We start from the raw sequence: 20,758 nt of genomic DNA on the forward strand, positions 1-20,758 counted from the left end.
CGGCTAATAGCCATTGATGGACCTAACCTCCATGAATGTATCTAGTTTTTTTTTAACCTTATTAAAGACCTGGTCTTCACAACATCCTCCAGCAAGGAGTTCCACAGGTTAACCGTGCACTGCGTGAAGTAGTACTTCTTTTCGTTTGTCACTTTTTTCAAATCTATTCTGGACCAGAGATTTGTCGACGCACCTGTTTTTCTCAGAATCTGTTTAAAAAACCATGGTTTTTACTAAATGGATGGGTGACCTTTGGGGCTAATTTACAAGGGACTTTGGGCTAGTGATGCAGTTGAAATCTGCCACCCTGCAGGGCAGCCACAGGCCCACTAAGGCTATGTCTACATTGCAGTGCTATTTGGGGATAATGGAGCTATCCTGAAATACTATCCCGCATCTTTTGAGCGTGCCCATTATTTCGGGCTCGCTATTCCAACAGCTCTGTCAACGAGGAGTGAGGGGTGTTTTGGAATCGCGCTTTATTTCACAATAAGTGCTGTGTAGGCAGCGCCAAGTATCGCAATAAACCCGCATCACAGACGTTAACGGCTGGAAGGAGCCACATGAGGTCAGCAGGTCCCACCAGCCCTCTGATCCAGGAGCCCCTGTGTTGCCAGCCCAGCCCCTCGGCAGGCAGATGGCCTCAGGAAATTGGTCTGGTCGGAAAATTCTCCATTGCAGCTGAGCTTTGAGTGCCAATGGGAATCTGACCCAGTGGAAGGCCTCGTAGCGTTGACTTTGTGTGACTTTGTGTGACTTGTGGTTGCTTCAGAACTAAGGAACACCCGGCCCCCCAGAATCTCTCAGGTCAGAAATGCTGCCCTGGTGCTAGAAAACACGCCTTAGACTCGAGCTATTCACCCTAACAATGAGACGCGCTCCCTGACTGAGTTATGCATGGTAAAGTTCACGTCCTTCACCCAAAACCTGCGCGGCAACGTGATCCCACCCCTCGGCGCTGGTTTCCCCAGCCCCAAAGAGGCTGGTACCAGTTCACTGTGGCCCTACAGTAGCCGAGAAAGGTGGGTCAGCTCTGGGGGTGGGGCAGCCTCTGGCAGGGCTCATCACGCTTCTTCCAAAGTCCCCGGAGGGATCCAAAAGGTTCCTTGCATAACTGGTCCCCATGAAAGGGTGGGACCTTCCTCCAGAGCTGGAGGAAGACGGGAGACAGGACACTGGATTAGAGGGTCTCTTGCAAAGAGCTTTTCCTGGCTGCTCTGCTGCAGGAGAGGCAGGGCCCTTTGTTATCACAGAGATGGGGGCTCCGTGGTGCCATGCCGGCCACCCCTGCCAGGAACCAGTGTCACCTTCCCCATGGCAGATGCCGGAGGAAAATCCACTCCAGGGCAGCCCCGAGTCATGGAAAACAGCCCCTCTCCTAGGAGCCACCCCAGCACTGGGGAAGCCATGGGCTCCCGTTGGCATCTTCTCCCCACTCCTACGTAGGAGGTGGCCCGTTGACGTAGGTCAGCATGAAGTGGAAGGAGCGGGCATAGTCGTTGGCTTTGGAGCAGGCTGTGTCAGCTGGGAAGAGGAGGGAGACGCTGGCCAGGAGGAGCAGAAGCAGCGCAGCGGCCGACAGCAGCAGCCTCTTCACTCCAACCAGGAGCCTGGGGCCCGGCTGAGGCTGACCTGAGAGAGCCAAGAGCTGCACCTTGGGCCGGGGGCAACAGGAGGTGGCAGGATTAGAGTTGGCGCTTGGAAGGAAACAGAACGAGAGTCACAAGGGAGGCCTGCGACTGCTCAACACCCTCCCTGCAGGGTAAAGAGACGCACGAGCTGTGGAACTCCCTGCCACTGGAAACGGGAATGGGCTCCAATGGGACTTGCTGCTCCCAGTGTCCCTCTCTCTGCACTGCGCTGCCCCCTGGCTGTGGAGCAAGTGCCCTCCTCCGCAGAGGGGAGTGAAGAAGGGAGGCCGTTTTGGCCCGGAGAGTCTCGTTCCAGAAGACTGTGGGAGGCGTGGGAGGGTTGGCAGGGCTGTCCGGAGGGGCAGGTAAATGCCAGGTGGGTGGGTGTGGGAGAGGGTCTGGTCTGACTGGGATTGGGAAGGGACTGGGAGTAGTTAGATGCAAGGAGATGGGGATGCTAGCAAGACCGGGCTGGCTTTTTGGCTAGCTGGCTGGGAAGCCCATTCCCAGTGCCTCTGCCCCTCGTGTCCCAGTGCAACCAGGCTCCGGAGCCCGTCGGGAGACTGTGCCGCCGGCTGAGCTCAGATTGCGCCAGACACCCTTGGGCACATCTGCTCCTGCCCTCCGTAACGCTTCACAGGGCAGGAGCCCCAGAGGGGACGCCTGGGCCAGGGGACACTGAGGCACCGTCATAATCCCTGCCCCACACGCCAGGAACACGGCTGGGGGCAGCGGGTTGCTGGGAGCTTGTGTCCGGAGGGTGAGCTGGGAGGTGGGGAGTTGCCAGGCCTGGGGCTGGGGAGTTGGACGGGGGGCAAAGGGCATTTGTCTGCCTCATTCCTGCCCCGCCCCCACCCTGGCTCCAAGCATTAGCCCCTACCCCGTCTCCATGACGATGGCCACGTCCTCAGAGCCGGGACTGGCCCGACTCCTCTCGCCGGGCTGCAAAGGGAAGAGAGCCGGGGCGGGGGAGTTAGTGCAGGCTGCCTCGAACTCAGGGCAGCCACCGCATCGGGGTACCAGCCCTGAGCCCACTTCCCAAACTTAAACTCATGGCAGGGCACAAAACTTCACAGCAGGAGCGGTGCTGTCCGGAGCAGGGGCTCCAGGCCTGAAAGGGAAAGATCTAGGGAGCCAGGATGCCCTATCCAGGAAGGGGGTTACATAGGCAGGCCCAGCTCTTTCCAGCACAAGTGGGTCTCCCTTCCCAAGAACCACCAGACACAACCCTACTTAGCTTCAGAACCCTAACAGGATCCCAGCACCAGGTACCACGGTCACAGCCACCTCACCCTGCCTGCAGGTTACTAACCAAATCCTTGTCTTGCGCCACCCGCTGCTGCGACGACCCACGCTTGGCCCTGCTGGCCAGGGAGGAGACACTGGGGCCAGGGGGGTCCCCCAGCCCAAATCCCATTGCACTAGCAGCTCCCCCTTGGGTTCCCCCATGGTGTGGGGATCCCAGACACGGAGAGGTCACAGGGCTGATCCTGGACCACCATGCTGCCCCAGCAGGGGAGGGGCGGCGGCCTGGAGCTTGGGGCTGGGGAAGGGGGGTGCCTGGCCTGAGACCCCCGCTCCCTCCCGGAGGCAGCAGCGCTCACCTGCGTGGCTTCCGGCTTGCCCTGCTCCACACAGGCCTGGCCCAGCCAGCTCTGGATCCGCTCGGGGTCAAAGGCCAGCGCTTCTGTCTCACAGCCGGCCACGTCCCGCTGCACCAGGCCCGGGGGGAGCTGGCCGCCCTGCAGAGGGGCATCGCCTAAGGGAGAGAAAGGCAGGGGCATGACTGCCAGAGGGCAGGGCTCCCAGAGACATGCCAGGCTGGGGGTGGCGGCAGCCTCCGTTATGAAGACACCAAGCTGGGACTTGGCAGGGCTGGGTTCGAATCCTGGCTTTGCACCAAGCGCTTGGGCAAATCACTTAGCCACTCTGAGCCTCAGTTTCCCTTTCTGTGCAGTGGGGGGGGTACCAGCCTCACGGGAGGGCAGAGGGGCTACAGAGTGCGAGGCACTCGGCATCAGGAGGAGGCCCAGCAGAGTTAATAACGGGGAGCCACAGAGCTGGTGGAGTGGGCAAGCCCGTTGCCTGGGGGTGCAGCTTTGCTACTGACCCACGGCAGTAAATTCTACCAGCCGATGGCTCTTCAGTGACCTGAGTGTGTCGGGTCTCAGTCCGGTTCCTGGCGAGTCCCCCCACCCAGCAGAACTCCAGCAACAGAAGGGCAAATTGAAGCCCATCGAGAGCCAAAGCTCCAGGCAGGAGGGACCAAGAGCAGCGCGCCCAGAGCCGGGGTGACAGTAACTTACATTTCTTACAGGCAGCCCCGTGGGGCCAGGGGTAGCAGGTTGGGGAGGTGCGATAGGATAGTACCCGTGTGAAATGGATCAAAGGGGTTTGGGGGTTGAGGGGATGGGGGGCTCGGGGCAGGAGAATGGGGGGATGGGAAGGCTCAGGGCGGGGGAATGGGAGCCAGTTCTGGGCATCACAATTCATGAAAGATATGGAGACACTGGAGAAGGTCTAAAGACGAGCAACAAAAACAACTCGAGGTCTAGAAACCATGAGCTGTGAGGGACGACTGAAGAACTGGGCTGGTTTAGTCTGGAAAAGAGAAGACTGAGAGGGCACAGGAGAGCGGTTTTCAGGTACCTAAAAGGTTACACAAGGAGAAGGGAGGAGAATGGTTCTGCTTGGCCTCTGAGGACAGGACAGGACGCCAGGGGCTTAAACTGCAGCCAGGGAGATTGAGGTTGGACATTAGGAAGAACGTCCCACCTGCCGAGGGGGGTTGTGGAGTCTCCATCCCTGGGGATATGTAAGAGCAGGATGGACAGACGCCTGGCAGGGACGGGCGATGCTGCTTGGTCCTGCCGTGAGGGCAGGGGACTGGACTCGAACTCTTGTGGTCCCTCCCCGTTCCAGTATTCCCTGGGTCTACGATTAGGCTTCATAGGGGCTTTCTTGGTAGCAGCTGAACAGGGGTCAGCCAGGCTGCTCTGTGATGGGCCAGGAACCAAATCACTTACCAGAACTGCCCCTGGCAACTTCCTGTTTCCTTCCAGTCCCCGGGGAGAGACAAAGCCCATCCTGGGAGCCCAGCCGCGCCGGCGTCTCCCGCTGTTAACAACAGTCATGCTCAGCCAAAGCCTCCTCCATTACCCCGACAGCTCCTCCCCTGGGGTCCAGGGCGTGGGGAACCGGGCACTGTCCCAGATCACCCCCTAACTGGGTGTAACAGGAGTCACAGAATCCCAGGGCTGGAAGAGAGCTCAGGAGGTCATCGAGTCCAGCCCCCTGCCCACGGCAGGGCCAATCCCAGCACCTCCCATCGCCCTACACTAGTGCCAAATCCCTCCCCTTCCCAGAGCTGGGAACAGAACCCAGGAGTCCTGTGCCCCACTGCCTGGTGCTCCTCCCACTAGACCCCACTCCCCTCCCAGAGCCGGAGGGTTCCCTGTAAGCTGGGCACTTGTGTAATGGCCCAGGAGAGATTCCAAAGCCGCCCAGCTGATTAGCAGAGCGTCCACAGCTAGGTTTGTGTTTCTGCTAGTGGTGCGCACATGCCTTGGTGCACATACAATTATTCCACACAAGGATGGAAATGACTAGAGGGAACATTGGGCTAGGACGTAGGAGTCCTGATGGACAGCCCTGCCCCCCGCTATAATCGCCGGACCCACTCCCCCTCCCAGAACTAGGGAGTGAACCCAGGAGTCCAGGCTCCCCCCAGCTATAACCACTAGGCACCACCCCCTCTTACCATCTTAAGTCGGACTCAGTTTGACTCTGGCTCACAGTGAGGCACCTTAGCAGCAGGGGATTGTGTTAGGCAAGGGACGCTTCCCCTGCTCCTGACCAGGCTATGGCTAGTTTAGAGCTAACCAGAGCCTGGCCGGACAGGTGCTTAGCTGGGACTCAGGAAACAGGGGTTCAAGTCCCAGCACTGCGTGACCCTGCACTGGCTCCCCACAGAGATCTGCCGTGCTGTGTGAGGCAGGGAGGGGCTAACAGGGTGGGGCCCTGCTCCGTTACTGGCTCTGGGTGGTGCCTGCGTAGCTCCGCGCGGCCTGGACTCGCCACAGGGCTGTGGCTGGAAAGCAGATGCCCAGGGGAGGGAGAACGGGACAGGGACGGATTCTCTGTGGGGAGGGAAAAAACAAGCCAAGGGGCCCTGGGAATTAAGCGAACCCCTGGGCCACTGCAGAGGTGCCGGCAGTGGGGGGAGGCCAAAGGGCTGTTAAACAAGACGGTCCAGCCTCCCCCCCCCAAGAGCCTGGACTCCGCAGGGGTGCAGTGGAGAGGAGGAGCCCCCCAGGACACAGCTGGCTGGGGGGGTCAGGGCCAAACACCAGCCCCTGCGGTCCCTCTCCCAGGGGTTCGGTTTGTCCCCGCCCGTCCGCAGCTCTCACCTACTTTCCGAGGCTCTGCCCTGAGCGGCATGGCCCTGCCCGGTGCCCCGTCTCAAGCCCAGCCCCTCGGGGGGACCACGGCAGCAGCCTACCTTCCGTTCCTCGTGGCTGGCGCCGCTCCTGCACCCGCACGGCCAGCTGGCGGGCGGGCTCAGCTGGTGTCTGCAGCCCCGGCCCGGTTCCTCCCACGGGCACACACCTGAGAGGGGAGGCGGCTGGTGGCATCTGCCCCTTTCAAAGGTCCCCCGGGGCCCCCACGCCTGCAGGACCTGCTGCAGCAGTGCCAGGCCGGCCCAGGGCAGCACCCCCCTCCCCCGGGCACGTCGAGCGCTGCTGAGAGCTCCCCGCTGCCCCCTTTAAAGCACGGGGGGAGGGTCTGTCCAGCCCCTTCCATCTCCAGAATCCCTTCGCTCTGGCCCAGCTGGCATAGGAGGGAGGTGGCAGCTGGGTCATTGTCGGGGGGGGGGGGAGGACTGGCCCTTTCAGCCTGGCCCTCCCCTGCCATGTGTGTGTGGGGGGGAGGAATCTTTATGGAGTGTGGGGCAGTCAGGACTCCTGGGTTCCAACACCTGCCCATCATCTGGGGCAGCCTGGGAGACTCTGGCCCTTTAAGGACTCCTCTCCCCGCCCCCCTCCCCGCTCCAGGGTGGGCACCGCTCGCCATGCCTGTGGGATCCCCAATTCAGGCAGCCAGGGCTCACGACCCACGGCAGCCCGTACCTGTGATGGCGCTGTAATAAGACGAATCCTCTTCGTCGTGGGATGTGGACCCCCCCACGTCCACCGAGGGGTCCCACTCCAGGTCCAAGGTGTCCCCCCCGGCAGCCTCAAACCGGTGGTGGTGCTGGCAGCAGACAGCCTTGTGTGGGGTGGACTGGTAGATCCAAGCAGTGGGAAGGGACCCCCCAGTTTCACCCTGGACCTCAGACTCCAGGGATGCATCTTCGAAGCAGTCAGACTCCACATCTGTGTCTCGGTCTGACAGCCACTCATCCTCGAAGACCTTGTGGGTGGGCAAGCAAGGAGGGTCAGCAGGGAGCTGCTGTCTGTCTCCCAGGCCTTCCCATCTCCCCTGTGGTAGCCTAACTAACCCTTCCAATACCCCTGCTTCAAAGCTCTTGCCACCTGAGCTACTGGAGAATCCCGTCATCATTGGCAGTACAGGTGCTATGACACACATTCAAGCCATTTTTTTTAAATTCTAACAGCAGAAGGCAGTGACTCACGCACCAGCTTGTAAATTATAATACCTTGCCTTATGATCCCCAAATGCTTTGGAAACATATCACCTCATCTAGCTCTGTGGGTACAACAGCAGTTGTTTATCCCTTCCCCAGGGCTGAGATGCAGCCACCTCTGGGGTGGGGCAGAGCAGCTGTTGATACAGAGCTCCCTGACTCAGTGCTGAGATGCAGCCACCTCTGGGGTGGGGCAGAGCAGCTGTTGATACAGAGCTCCCTGACTCAGTGCTGAGATGCAGCCACCTCTGGGGCGGGGCAGAGCAGCTGTTGATACAGAGCTCCCTGACTCAGTGCTGAGATGCAGCCACCTCTGGGGCAGAACACCCAGCAGCCATTTAACAGCGGCAGAGCGATGACTCACACAGCAGCTGAGAAGAAGGGAAGAATATTCTAACCAGCTGAAAAGGCAGAGGGGTACGTAGGAAGGTAAAAAAGCAGCAGCTCACATGGCCCAACTCTAGGAAAAGCACCACAATGAGCCCCCGCAGGCTAGATCTCTCCCCCACCCGCAGAACAAGGGCAGCCTCTGCCACCAAGCCTGCACCATGAGGACTCCTTGCAGCAGGGCCACTAGAACCAGCTGACTTAGACTGGCACATGCCACCACCGCCTCCTGCAGTACAGTGCCCCCTAGTGCTCAGCCCTCAATGCAAGGGGAGAGCGCCCCCTACTGCGCCCACCCCACTTTGCAGAAGAGCTCCCCCTCATGCCACCATGGGGCACTGCAGTCAGCACTGACTGTAAAGGGAGAGCTACCCCCACTGCTAGCCCTGTGGCCCCATGGAGCCGGGGAGAGCTATCAAGACTGCAGCACAAGATCACCCAGCTGCCCGGTGAGGATTTAGCTGCTGTGCCCCGTGGCGCAGGCTCCACCCCACACATACCAGCCTCATGCTGACCAGCCGGCGGCGGAAGCGGGACACCCGCCAGAAGACCTCCTGGCAGTAGCAGCTCAGATCCTGCAGCTCCTCCTCCAGGATCTCAGCGTCCTGCGGCTCGCTCCTCTGGATCAGCCGCTCGCCGGACACCAGCAGCCAGTCAAGTCGCTCCGCGTTGGACTGCACGGCCTCCTGGAACTCCTGGGGCAGAGTCCCAGGCAGAGAGGGGGCAACGTTAGCACAGGCAATGGGTCTGGACCCTCCTTGCTCCGTGCAAACTGCCAGGGAAATCTTATGGGTAGGACCTCAGGTCTATATCTTGCCCAGAAGACCGCCAGCAGCACAGCGCCCCCTGGTGCAGCCCTGTGGGATTGCCCTGCTGAACCCTGCAGCACAGCGCCCCCTGGTGCAGCCCTGTGGGATTGCCCTGCTGAACCCTGCAGCACAGCGCCCCCTGGTGCAGCCCTGTGGGATTGCCCTGCTGAACCCTGCAGCACAGCGTCCCCTGGTGCAGCCCTGTGGGATTGCCCTGCTGAGCCCTGCAGCACAGCGCCCCCTGGTGCAGCACTGGGGGAGTGCCCTGCTGAACCCTGCAGCACAGCGCCCCCTGGTGCAGCCCTGTGGGATTGCCCTGCTGAACCCTGCAGCACAGCGCCCCCTGGTGCAGCCCTGTAGGATTGCCCTGCTGAACCCTGCAGCACAGCGCCCCCTGGTGCAGCCCTGTGGGATTGCCCTGCTGAACCCTGCAGCACAACGCCCCCTGGTGCAGCCCTGTGGGATTGCCCTGCTGAACCCTGCAGCACAGCGCCCCCTGGTGCAGCCCTGTGGGATTGCCCTGCTGAACCCTGCAGCACAACGCCCCCTGGTGCAGCCCTGTGGGATTGCCCTGCTGAACCCTGCAGCACAACGCCCCCTGGTGCAGCCCTGTGGGATTGCCCTGCTGAACCCTGCAGCACAGCGCCCCCTGGTGCAGCCCTGTGGGATTGCCCTGCTGAACCCTGCAGCACAGCGCCCCCTGGTGCAGCCCTGTGGGAGTGCCCCTGCTGAGCCCCGCAGCACAGCGCCCCCCTGGTGCAGCACTGGGGGAGTGCCCCTGCTGAGCCTCGCAGCACAGCGCCCCCTGGTGCAGCCCTGTGGGATTGCCCTGCTGAACCCTGCAGCACAGCGCCCCCTGGTGCAGACCTGTGGGAGTGCCCCTGCTGAGCCCTGCAGCACAGCGCCCCCTGGTGCAGCACTGGGGGAGTGCCCCTGCTGAGCCCCGCAGCACAGCGCCCCCTGGTGCAGCACTGGGGGAGTGCCCCTGCTGAGCCTCGCAGCACAGCGCCCCCTGGTGCAGCACTGGGTGAGTGCCCCTGCTGAGCCTCGCAGCACAGCGCCCCCTGGTGCAGCCCTGTGGGATTGCCCTGCTGAACCCTGCAGCACAGCGCCCCCTGGTGCAGCCCTGTGGGATTGCCCTGCTGAACCCTGCAGCACAGCGCCCCCTGGTGCAGCCCTGTGGGATTGCCCCTGCTGAGCCCCGCAGCACAGCGCCCCCTGGTGCAGCACTGGGGGAGTGCCCCTGCTGAGCCCTGCAGCACAGCGCCCCCTGGTGCAGCACTGGGGGAGTGCCCCTGCTGAGCCCTGCAGCACAGCGCCCCCTGGTGCAGCACTGGGGGAGTGCCCCTGCTGAGCCCTGCAGCACAGCGCCCCCTGGTGCAGCACTGGGGGAGTGCCCCTGCTGAGCCCTGCAGCACAGTGCCCCCTGGTGCAGCACTGGGGGAGTGCCCCTGCTGAGCCCCGCAGCACAGCGCCCCCTGGTGCTGCTCTGGGATTCATACTGTCAGGGAGAGTGCCCCACTCTGCAGTACAGCACCCCCTAGTGCAGGGGTGGGTAATAATTTTTGCCTAAGTGCCACTTCAAAAATTTTCGAAGTAGCCCCAGGCCACCCCGGAAGGGGCGGGGCCTAAATGGCAAGAGGCAGAGCTACCCCACCCCCAGACCATTATTGGTCTGGAGGTGGGGGAGCCCCTTTGTCCGCCCTTTCCACTAGGCACCCATGCCCTGGAAGAGGCTTGGCACTCTCCCCCACTCCCAGGCCAATCAGGGTCTGGGTTAGGGGAGCACAGGAAGCCTCCTCCCACCCTGAGAGGAGCACGTGGCACTTTGAAGTGCCACGGGCTCCTTGCAGGGCCAGGGCCAGGGCGAAGGAAGCTTCACGCAGCTCCACCCTCCCCCCCCCCGACCCTGATTGGCCTGGGGGCAGGGGAGCGCGCAAAGCCTCCTCCGCTCACCCCCTCCCCTGCCCTGCGAGCAGCACGCGGCGCTTCAAAGCACCATGTGCTCCTGGCAGGGCGGGTGGAGGCTTCGGGACAGGCCCTAGTTGGCCTGGGGGTGGGGGATCAGCAGGGCCTCTGTGAGCTGGATCAATCCGCTTGGTGGGCTGAAGCCGGCCCACGGAGGCCCTTTTGCCCACCCCTGCCCTAGCGCCCCAGTCTCATTGGTGCCCTAGAGAGACGGGCAAGCCCCACGAATGGCGGGTCCCACAGCTGTGGACGTGCGCGCCCCTGTAATGTGTAACCCGCTGGGCGCCCAAGGTCGCAGCACTGCAGCAGCTGAGCCGTTGGGTTTATTACGTGCTGTGGCGCAGCCCAGAACAGGTGCGAGCGATACCCGAAGCAATAAACTAATCTCAGCATCGATCTGGCATCCCCGGTTTCCAGGCCGGCTGGTTTGAGCAAGCCGAGGTCTGCTAATAGACCTCAACACCTGTTCCCTCCCCGCCCCGGGAGGCTTCCGGAGACCAATCAGCCCTGAGCGGTTTTACTGCTGCTCGGTGCCTTCAGCAGAAGGACAAAGTCCATCCACACAGACATGGGTGTAAGGTGTCTGAGATGGCTGGGTCGGGAGCCACGCCCTCATTCTGTGCCTCAGTTTCCCCACCTGTAAAATGGGGCCTATGATACTGCCTCCTTTGCGATCTGCCAAGGAACGCAGGAGGGATGCTTGGGGGGAAAGGTGCTACCGGCCTGCAGCCTGCCAACCTCATTTCACACTGGGTGGCCAACTATCCGTCCAGAGACACACCCTTCATGTTCCAGTTCCTATTGACCACAGCCCAATGGGAACTAGTGATCCAAACCCGAAAGGGTCCCAGCCCCAGGCCCCAGTCAGGTGTTTTATACAGGCAGCCTGCAGCAATTCATCCTCACGCAGCTCTTTGGCCCAGCTGATAGCAGGAAATATTTTGGTTTCCTCTGTGAAAACCCCCGCACCTTGTCCCTTCAGACTTCTAAAGTTTACTAAACAGGTTAATAACACAGGGGTGGGGCGTCTGCTGCCCCCTGTCCCCAGATGGAGGGGCCGAGCCCTGCTCTGTGTGTGCGAGAGAGCTGAGACTCAAACTAGCACAAGAGAGAAGAGGTAACTTCCTAGGAGATTTGAGACCAACCCAACCCACCCAGATCTGAATGACTCTGAGTACTGGGGAAGACTGAGCTTGTGTTTGAACACCTGGGTTCTCTTCCTCGCCTCCCTGTAAGACTTGGGCAGAGTCACCTCCCTGGTCTGTACCTCAGTTTCCTCGTCTGTAAAACTGAGAGGCTACTGACGTGTATCCCTGGGGGACTGAGGTTATTAAGGTGTTTGGGGACCCTTGGAAGGCAGATGCTAGCGCATCACTGGGCCACATTTTCAGGCTGGAATTACCCCGTTCTGTGTTTTTTAACCCTTTGGTCACCACCGTTTAGCTGAGTGTTTTGGCATCTCAGCACCTGAGCGGTTAAGTGAAACAGGGACCCGAAACCAGTCTGGCTGCACGTCACCATCTAGAAATAAATTCCCCCTTCGGTGAACCAACAACACTGTCTGTGTAAACAGAGGGTCAGGGTGTGTGCGTGTGTCTGCACGTGCGCCTCCCACTCTCACTTTGCTGCCGCTCGCGCTACCAGCCCGCAGAACAACGGGCTGCTTTGGTATTAAAAGCCCTTCTTGTTCAAAGCTCCTCACGGACATTAATTTAAAACTCCTGAACTAGGAGCCTTCCCTGCTGGGGAAAAACAGGCAAGGATCCACTTCGCCCAGCCTGGAAATGCAGCCACCTCTGGGATGGGATGTGGCAGCTGTTTATCCACCGCGGTAGGACACTGGGGTGCGCACTGAGTCAGAGAGGAGAGCACCCCCTGCTGAGTCCTGCGCCTGGTGCCTGCAGTGCAGCGCCCCCTAGAGTCACACTGGGGGCAGGACCAATTCCATGAGAGCACTCTACTCAGCTTTGCCCTGCTCCCTGCAGATCTGCCCCCCAGCATGTTGGACCCATATTATGCCAGATCAGTCTCAGATGTGGCCGCCTGGACATGTGCATTGCACGGCTGCATGGACATGTGCATTGCACGACTGCACATACATGTGCATTGCGCGGTTGAACAAACGTGCAGTGCACGGCTGCACAGATGTGTGCATTGCACAGTTGTACAGGCGGGCGTTGCACAGTTACACTGAAGTGTGCATTGCACGGCTGCACGGAAGTGTGCATTCCACCGCTGCATGGACGTGTGCATTGCACAGTTGTACAGACGGGCGTTGCACAGTTACACTGAAGTGTGCATTGCATGGCTGCACGGAAGTGTGCATTCCACAGCTGCACGGACGTGTGCATTGCACAGTTGTACAGACGGGCGTTGCACAGTTACACTGAAGTGTGCATTGCACGGCTGCACAGAAGTGTGCATTCCACGGCTGCATGGACGTGTGCATTGCACAGTTGTACAGACGGGCGTTGCACAGTTACACTGAAGTGTGCGTTGCACGGCTGCACGGACGTGTGCATTGCACGGCTGCATCCGGAAGCTGCGAAGGGCCAATGTGATATATACAGCCCCTCCCCCGATCCCTTACCCTTCACGAGAGAACACTCCCATTGTACCTGCAACTGCACAATTTTCTCCAGCGAGCTGCCTCCTGAGAAATGTTCCACATCCGTGAGCCGCAGATCCAGCTCCGTGAGCCTCACCTGCACGGTCTCCCGCTCCCACTCAAACTCCTCCCGCTGGCTGACAACATACTGGTGGGGGGAAGGAAACAAACAAAAATCCAGCCAAGCCCACAGGTCTGGCGGGAAGTCGGACAGCCAAGTGTCTCCATTTGCAAGCCTGTGGCTGGCCTCCCTCTGATGGTGCTGGCGGTTACGGATTACGATCAGCCAGGGCCAGGATTGTGAATTCTCATCAGACCCGCTTGCAGAAGCAGCGGATAATTTTCAGAAACCCCTCTGTTCTGGCCTGAAGCCGAAGCATCTCTGTGGGGCAGACAGTTGCTGTTGGGTGTCTGTTCGGCACTGGGCACAGCGGGGTACTGGGCCATGGCTGTGGCATCCGGGGGCGCCCGTGTGACAAATGGGGAATCAGTGATAATACTCATCGGTCAGATGCCTGGCCGGGAGCCCCACGTTCCCGACACTTTGCTCAGCTGAGTTCACGAATCTGGCCTGATCAATGTCACGTCCTGGGCCAGATCCCCCTCTGATCAGTGCTGCTCTATTTTACACCAGCCGAGGAGCTGATCTGTTTCCCTGTCCGGGTCTCCCTACTCATCAAGGGACCCCCAGTATAAACAAATATCACTGGGAGGCAGGAGACACAGGGACACATTTATCTGCCCATTAATAACCCCAAATTCCTGGACCCGATGGCGCCCGGAGCTCCCTCCCCACCGTGCCAATGCCCCTCCCACCTTGGGACCAGCTGCACGGTACCTTCAGCCTCTTGAGGATGGCAGCAGCTCGCTTCTGCAGGTTGTCCCAGCGTTGGTTGCAGTCCTGGACCACAGCCCGGAGCCGGCCCTGCAAACTGGTGCCACTGGCCTGAACCAGCTGCCGGTACTGCCTGTTTAAGGACTCCAGGTGGTGCAGCTTCTCCTGGATCTGCCTTTGCAGCACCTCGAGGGAGGAAGGGACACCAGTACTACTCCCACCTCCAGCAGGGGAGTAAGGGCTAGTGGTTAGAGCAAGGGGGCAGGGCAGTAGGACCCCTGGGTTCTGTTCCCAGTTCTCTCAGGCTCTGTCTAGACTGCAGGCCTCTTTCAGAAGAAGCTTTTCCAGAAGAGATCGTCCAGAAAAGCGTATTTCGAAAGAGAGCGTCCACACAGCAAAAGCGCAACGAAAAAGCAACGTGCTTTTTCGAAAGATAGCGGCCACATTGATTGGACGCTATCTCGCCTTTAAGTTGTGATTAGTCTGGGCGGCGTGGCCACCAGGGTAGTTGTGTTATTTCCTTGTGTCTTTCGAAAGAACGCCCTCTTCTGTGTCCACACACACGCCTTTTTCTGAAAAAGCTTTTTTGGCAAAAGGTTTCTTCCTCGTAGAATAAGGTTTACTGCCATCAGAAAACCCCCTCCAGTCTTTCAATTTTCCCTTGGAAGAACTCAAGGGCAGTGTGGATGCAAGTATTGTTTTTCCGGAATAACGGGCTGGTTTTTCCCCAAAAAACACTGCAGTGTAGACTCACCCTCACTGGGTACATCTAGACTGCAGAGTTTTTCTGGCGATACCAGAGGTATCCCAGAAAAACTCTGCCACATCCAAGGAATGCGTCTGCTCTTCCGAAATTTTTTTTGGAAGAGCAGATGTGGTTTTTCAGCATCCCTCGTCTTACGAGGAAGAAGGGATGTTCCGAAAAAGCTTTTTTCCCGACATTTGGCCCAGTGTAGATGGGACACATGTCGGAAAAGCCTCTTCTGAAAAAAGAAGCGGAAAAAGATACGCAAATTGCGGTTTGCAATTTGTGTATTTTTTTCCAGAAGAACTGTGTAGCCTAGACACAGCCACTGGGGTGAGACACTTTCTCTCTTTCCCTGTCTGTCAAATGGAAATAACCCAGGCCAGGGAGGGGGGAATGTGAATCTAAATGAAAGGGTCCCAAGGAGCTACTGAGATCCATGAATCACCATGGAAATGGGAGAACTCGTTAGCCTCTTGCCAAGGGGAAGGACTGGGGGGGGGTGTGTGTGTGTGTAAGTGTTTCCCTTGTTTGAGCTTCTGTGGATTCGCTTTTCCTGGCACCTTTGAAATAAAAGGACTTAAACAAACACAACTCAGGGCCTCCCCCGAGGAGCTTTTCTGCCAGCCCGGTTCTCCTCCCGCTGTGCCAACATCACTGCGCAGAAGAAAGCAGTAATTCCCCCCAGTATTATGTAATGGCTGAGGACTCCACCACCTACTGTCGCCGCACTGAACCCTTTTAGGTTAATGTCGGTAGCAGCTACCGGTCCCCATCCAGCACCTGGATCCCAATGCCTGAGCTTTATTAGGAATATTATGGTAGCATCTACAGTCCCCATCAGGGTTTGAGGCCCCACTGGAGCGAGTCTGATTAGGTATATTTCGGAATTGTCTAAAAGCCCTGTTGGAGTTTGGGGCCTCATCATGCTGCGCACTATTACGTGTATTACGGTAGCACCTACATGCCAATCCACTGTGCTAAGTGTTTAGACAACAGGTAGGAGGGGAAACTGAGGCACGTGGGGGCACAAGGGCTGGCCCACGGTCACTCCACAGGAGGGTGGCAGAGCTAGGAGCAGAACCCAGGTGGCCGCAGTCCCAGCCTATTGCTCCACCCACTGGTCCCCGCTGCCCTTTCTTCCCTGCTGTTTTCTCACCTCAAACTTTTTGAGCTCTTCCTTGGCCACAGGGAAGGGCACCTGGGCAGAGGCAGGGGAGGCAGCCCACCGCTCCGCCGCCTGCAGCCAGTCCTGGAAGCGGGACAGGGAGTCCAGGACCAGCTCGTGCAGCCGGCAGGCCTGCTCAGCCCTGCAGGGAGACCGCAAGGAACCTCACAGCACCCGGCCATCCCAGCTCCTCCAGGCTGCCACGGCCCGGCAGGACGGGGAAGCTTGGTGCAGCGGCCGGGGAGGTCTGGCGTCTCCCGGAGATACAGACTCAGCCCCCCTCCAATACAATCCGGCCCCCTCGCGCCTCCCCCTCCCACACCCGCCTCGCCTCAGCTCTTTTCCCCCTTTTTCCTGCTGCCCACAGCACGACCCCTGGACCAACGCCCCACGGTCCTTTGCCCCCTCAAAGGATGCTGGGAAGAGATGGGTCATAGCCCCATTGCAGGTGGTGGGACGAGGTGGGTCATAGCCCCATTGCAGGTGGTGGGGCGAGGTGGGTCATAGCCCCATTGCAGGTGGTGGGGCGAGGTGGGTCATAGCCCCATTGCAGGTGGTGGGACGAGGTGGGTCATAGCCCCATTGCAGGTGGTGGGACTCAGAAAGGCCGACACCCCTCCCCACATGTCCGGATGCTGGGTGTCGCCTTCTCCCCCCACCCCCGGATACTGGATCCCGGCCTCACCTGATCCGTTTCTCCACGGAGGCCGCGCAGACGCCGCAGCCGGGCACCGGCTCCCCGCAGTGTGCAGGGGACATCCCAGGCTTCAGATGAGCAGGCCCAGAGCTCCAAGCCTGGCTGCTCCTTTGCATCTCCGGCTCCCCACACGTCACAATCCCCGCGGGGGCAGCAGGCAGCTCGGGGGGGACCAGGAGTCTGGATGAGCCCGGAGCGTCGGCCGAGGGCCCATGACTGAGCCTCCCTCCTGCCAGGTCTGTCTGGGCACAAAGGGATCTCGTCTGACGCTGACGGCACTGGGAGAGTCGCGCGGCAGGCCAGAGTGCAAGGCCCCGGTGGGGCGACAGGAAGTCCTATGGGCAACAGGTGCAGAGAGAATCCTGCCTCTGCAGGGGGGTGGGGGCAGGTCTGCTCTCGTAAAGTACAGCCAGGCTGGGGAGGCCCCTGGACTCCCCAAGCGGGGGGAGAAGGGTGTCACCACACAGGGGAGCCAGGAAATGGGTGGAACCAGCCTCCAAAAACCCGCCCCGCCACCTCCCGCAGCCTGCCCAGTCCCCCCTGCCAGGGTGCAGGTGGCATACGGAGCAGGTGAGGGGTGTGGCTGGGACTCGCTGCATGGGGTCTCGTCTCTGCCCCCCCGGGCCCATGGGGGGTAGGTAGGTCAGGGAGGGGAAGCCAGAGCGCTCCGCAGTGTGACGGGTCTCGGCCCTGCTCCGCGGCGGCTCTAAGTGACACAGCAGGGTGCAGGCTGGGCCAAGAACACAGAGAGCAAAGGAGGCTTAAATCTGCCACCCCCAGGTGGAGAGCAGGCGTAGGTGGCAACCAGGGCTTGTGCCGGCTGCGGGACACGACTGGGCTAATGGCAGGGAGCCAGGGAGCCATTTGCTGACAGATGGCACATCCCAGCAGCAGCCTGCCTTGGCGGAGGACCTGGGAATCTAAGGGTACGTCTACACTAGCCCTCTAGTTCCAAGTAGGGAGGCTAATGCAGGCATTCGAATTTGCAAACGAAGCCTGGGATTTAAATATCCTGGGCTTTATTTGCATGTTCCCGGGCGCTGCCATTTTTAAATGCCTCGTAGTTTAAACTCCCTACCCGCAGCCACACGCGGCACAGGCTAGGTAGTTCGAATTAAAGCTCCTAATTCAAACTACCGTTAAACCTCCTTGCGCCTGGGAACATGCAAATAAAGTCGGGGATATTTAAATCCCAGGCTTCGTTTGCAAGTTCGAATGCCTACATTAGCCAGCCTAGTTCAAACTAGGGTGGCAGTGGCAGTGTAGACATATGACTGGGGAGGGAGGCAGAGACAGGGACGTGGAACAGGGGAGAGAGAAGAGAAGTTGGGAGCAGATGGATCCCTTAAAATTGCCTTGTTCTGTCCACAGGCACCTGGCATTGGCCCCCTTTATCCTTCCTATGTCCCGAGGGTGCCAGGTCTGTCCATTGCAAGGCTGGTGTTGGGTGGCCAGCTGCTCCTGGGAGTGGGTAGCAAACCCACCACCCTGGTTCCCCCAGGAGGCTGCCCTAGCTCCTAGGCCACTCCAGACCCCACCTAAGCTCTCTTCCAGGTGTCCCTTATCCTGCCTTCCGAGTGCAAGAGCCGGGTCCTGCTCCAGGGCAACCTGCGTTTGATATCCGGGAAGCCAGGGGGGACTGGAAACCCTTCGTCTGACCCAGCCTGCCCCTTCCTGCGTCCAGCGCTGGAGAAGCCGGCCTGCCCCTTGCGGGGGGAACGGCGCCCACTCTTTCCAGTCTGACTTCGTCTCGTTTCACGGGTCGTGGCCCGGCTCCTGCTGCTATTACAGCTGCTCTGCTGAAAGGGGCTCATGGGCGCCCCCGGAACAGCCAGAGATCTCACTGCAGCTAAAGCGGCCGTGCCCTCTGCCAGGACCGGCCCAGGGAGCCAGCCAAGCGCCTGCATGGAGCTGCCCGAGGAGGGGTGCCCGCCTGAAGCACACTAGCCGGGCAGAGCAATGCCCGGACCGGGGAAGGGCAGCAGGGCGTGGTGGGAGCAGGCAGAGGCAGGGGAACATTAACTCGGCGTGCCTGCCCTCCTGCAGCGCGCTCTCCCGGACAGGCTGTTCCGCCCACGTGTCTCGCACCAAGCTGGACTGAGAGCAAACTGCGAACGGCAGGCGGAGGCCAGCAGAGACCGAGGGGCCAGCAGGGCCCGAGCCCCCTGTCCCGGCAGAGACCTGATTAGGTGAGACGTGCCCGGATGATCCCAGCAGCCCCTGCTGCAAGAAAGCCAAAAAAAAAAAACCAAACTCCCAATGTCCCTGCCAATCCGACATGGGGGAAATTCCTTCCTGGCCCCGAATCTGGGCATCTGTTGGACCTGGAGCATGTGAGCTCCACCAGCCAGGCATCTAAGACCACCCCAGAGCACTGGGCACCCCATCCAGTGCCTCGCCCCCAGCTGCAGCCAGTCCCCAGTGGAAGAGGAAATTTGCCCTTCCCAGCGCTCAGATTACAACTGTGCATCGCGGGAGGGGCGGGAGAAACCTTCCTGGTTCTGCAGGCACCTGCTTTGCTGGCTGACGCCTGGAAGCAAGAATTAGGAGCGTGACTCTGACGGGGGGCAGCGGGACGGGGCTTCTCGGGCACAGAGAACCTTGCAAGCGACGTTCCCTGTAAGCAGGGCGCTTGGGCGGCCACCCAGGAGAGATTCAGATGCTACCCAGCGGATCAAGTGCCCCCAGCCAGCAGCAGGCGTTCCAATTGGTGGTGCACATCTGCACATGCCTTGGTGCATGTAACAAAATGTATTCCACACATTGACAGAACAAAAGAGAAGGAACATTGCCTGCAAGACCTCTCCCAGGGGCTCAGGCCAAGGGAGCAGCACTATTATTACTAGGTGTATTACAGTAGCACCTCGGCACCCCAGTATCTCACCGTACTAAGGACTGTGCATTTTAATTCCTATTAGGTGAATTATGGTTGTGTCTAGGGCCCCCAGTACTGTGCCAGGTACTGTACAGGTGCATGGCTATTGGGTGTATTACGGTAGGGGATAGGGCACCCCAGCTATGGCTCAGGACCCTGCTGTGCTAGGCGCTGTACATTCTCCTCAGAGAGCTTCTAAGCCAAGGCCAGATGGAGGGGGGGGCACAAGGAAACAGTGCTGGGCAGCAACACAGGCAGGGTCTCATCACATCAGCCCCCACCTGCCACCCCGCCCGCCGGCCAGAGGTCTCTCCCCTCCAGCTGTGCCAGCCTGCAGCACGCCCCCGCCCCACAACAGAACTCACTGCCTAGGGTCTGCCGCAGCCGGCAGGGAGCTGCCTGGCATCTGCCGCCTCCTTTGCCAGCCAAACCCGGAAGGCCCCCTCCCCCGCCTGCCCTGTCCTCTGCTCCCCAGCAGCCTGCGCGCCAACCAGCCTGAGATTTCTTTGTCGTGCCCCAGGAGCCTTAACACCCCTCCCCGGACAGTTGCTGGGCGGTTTCCAGGCCACCAGCTTCAGCGCATGGATCCCGGCCGGCGGTGCCGGGGGAACGTCTTCCGGCAGCATCGCGCAGCGAGCGAGGGGAGCCGTGGAGGGGGCACACAGCGAGGGGGGGCCACGGATGGGCCCCTTCATTGCTGGGTGGGCTTCAACCACATGGGGAGGCCACAAAACGTCAGGGGAAAGCCAGGACTAGGAGCCAGAGCTGCTGCCTACAGCCCCTTGGCACTAAACCTTCAGAAATCCCAGTATCCCCGGATACACAGGGCTTGGCATTTCACTGCCCTGGCCTCGTGGTGTCAGTGACAGAGGTAAAGAACCTGCCCCTCCACCCAGCTCCTGAGACGATGACAGAACCCAGGAGTCCTGCTTCCCTGGCCGTGACTAGCCCACCAGACCGCAATCCCCTGCCAGAGCCGGGCAGAGATTAGATCCCAGGAATTTTGACTCCCAGGCCTTCCTGCTCTAACCACTAGACGCCACTGTCCTCTGGCAGCTGGGGAAAGAACCCAGGCGTCCTCCTGCCCAGCACCCACCGCTCCACCCACTCCCCTCCGGGGCTGCCCCACGCCACATAAAGAAACGGTGACGCGGGCCGGCTTCCAGCAGCGCCCTGCAAGTCTGAGCGCGCCCCCGTCGCCTTCGCTCGCCTGCCTGGCCGGGCCTTCCCCCCTCCCGGGGGCCGCCCCCCTCTGGAATGACGCCGCCCGCGGAGCCCCCAGGTCCTGAGCACACAGACCCCGCGCTCGGCAAACAGCCGCGCCCTTCGGAAGAGGCGGCAAAAGCCAATTCGATTGCGTTTCAACAATGAAAAACACACAGAGGGGC

General features: G+C 60.3%; 1 protein-coding gene across 7 annotated transcripts in view; it reads right to left on the minus strand.

Annotated features, from left to right (window-relative positions):
* Window positions 1-464: 464 nt before the first annotated feature.
* Window positions 465-20,758, minus strand: part of LOC102456975 (uncharacterized) — a 40,954-nt gene continuing 20,660 nt past the window's right edge. For 3 of the 7 annotated variants that reach the window (XM_075915288.1, XM_075915287.1, XM_075915286.1), the window contains exons 9-19: window positions 16,484-16,733; window positions 15,790-15,882; window positions 13,889-14,071; window positions 13,061-13,198; window positions 8,166-8,360; window positions 6,761-7,043; window positions 6,133-6,239; window positions 4,658-4,748; window positions 3,236-3,390; window positions 2,512-2,573; window positions 465-1,697 (exon numbers count right to left, since the gene is read on the minus strand). In XM_075915288.1, coding sequence (XP_075771403.1) covers window positions 1,439-1,697; window positions 2,512-2,573; window positions 3,236-3,390; window positions 4,658-4,748; window positions 6,133-6,239; window positions 6,761-7,043; window positions 8,166-8,360; window positions 13,061-13,198; window positions 13,889-14,071; window positions 15,790-15,882; window positions 16,484-16,733 — 1,816 coding nt within the window. In that variant the 3' untranslated portion in view covers window positions 465-1,438. Of the gene's footprint in view, window positions 1,698-2,511; window positions 2,574-3,235; window positions 3,391-4,657; window positions 4,749-6,132; window positions 6,240-6,760; window positions 7,044-8,165; window positions 8,361-13,060; window positions 13,199-13,888; window positions 14,072-15,789; window positions 15,941-16,483; window positions 16,738-20,758 lie in introns of those variants that run through there. The other 4 variants (XM_075915290.1, XM_075915289.1, XR_012898914.1 and 1 more) reach the window with 4 other exon arrangements.

Source organism: Pelodiscus sinensis, unplaced genomic scaffold (genome assembly GCF_049634645.1).
Source record: "Pelodiscus sinensis isolate JC-2024 unplaced genomic scaffold, ASM4963464v1 ctg34, whole genome shotgun sequence".
Lineage (NCBI taxonomy): Eukaryota > Metazoa > Chordata > Testudines > Trionychidae > Pelodiscus > Pelodiscus sinensis.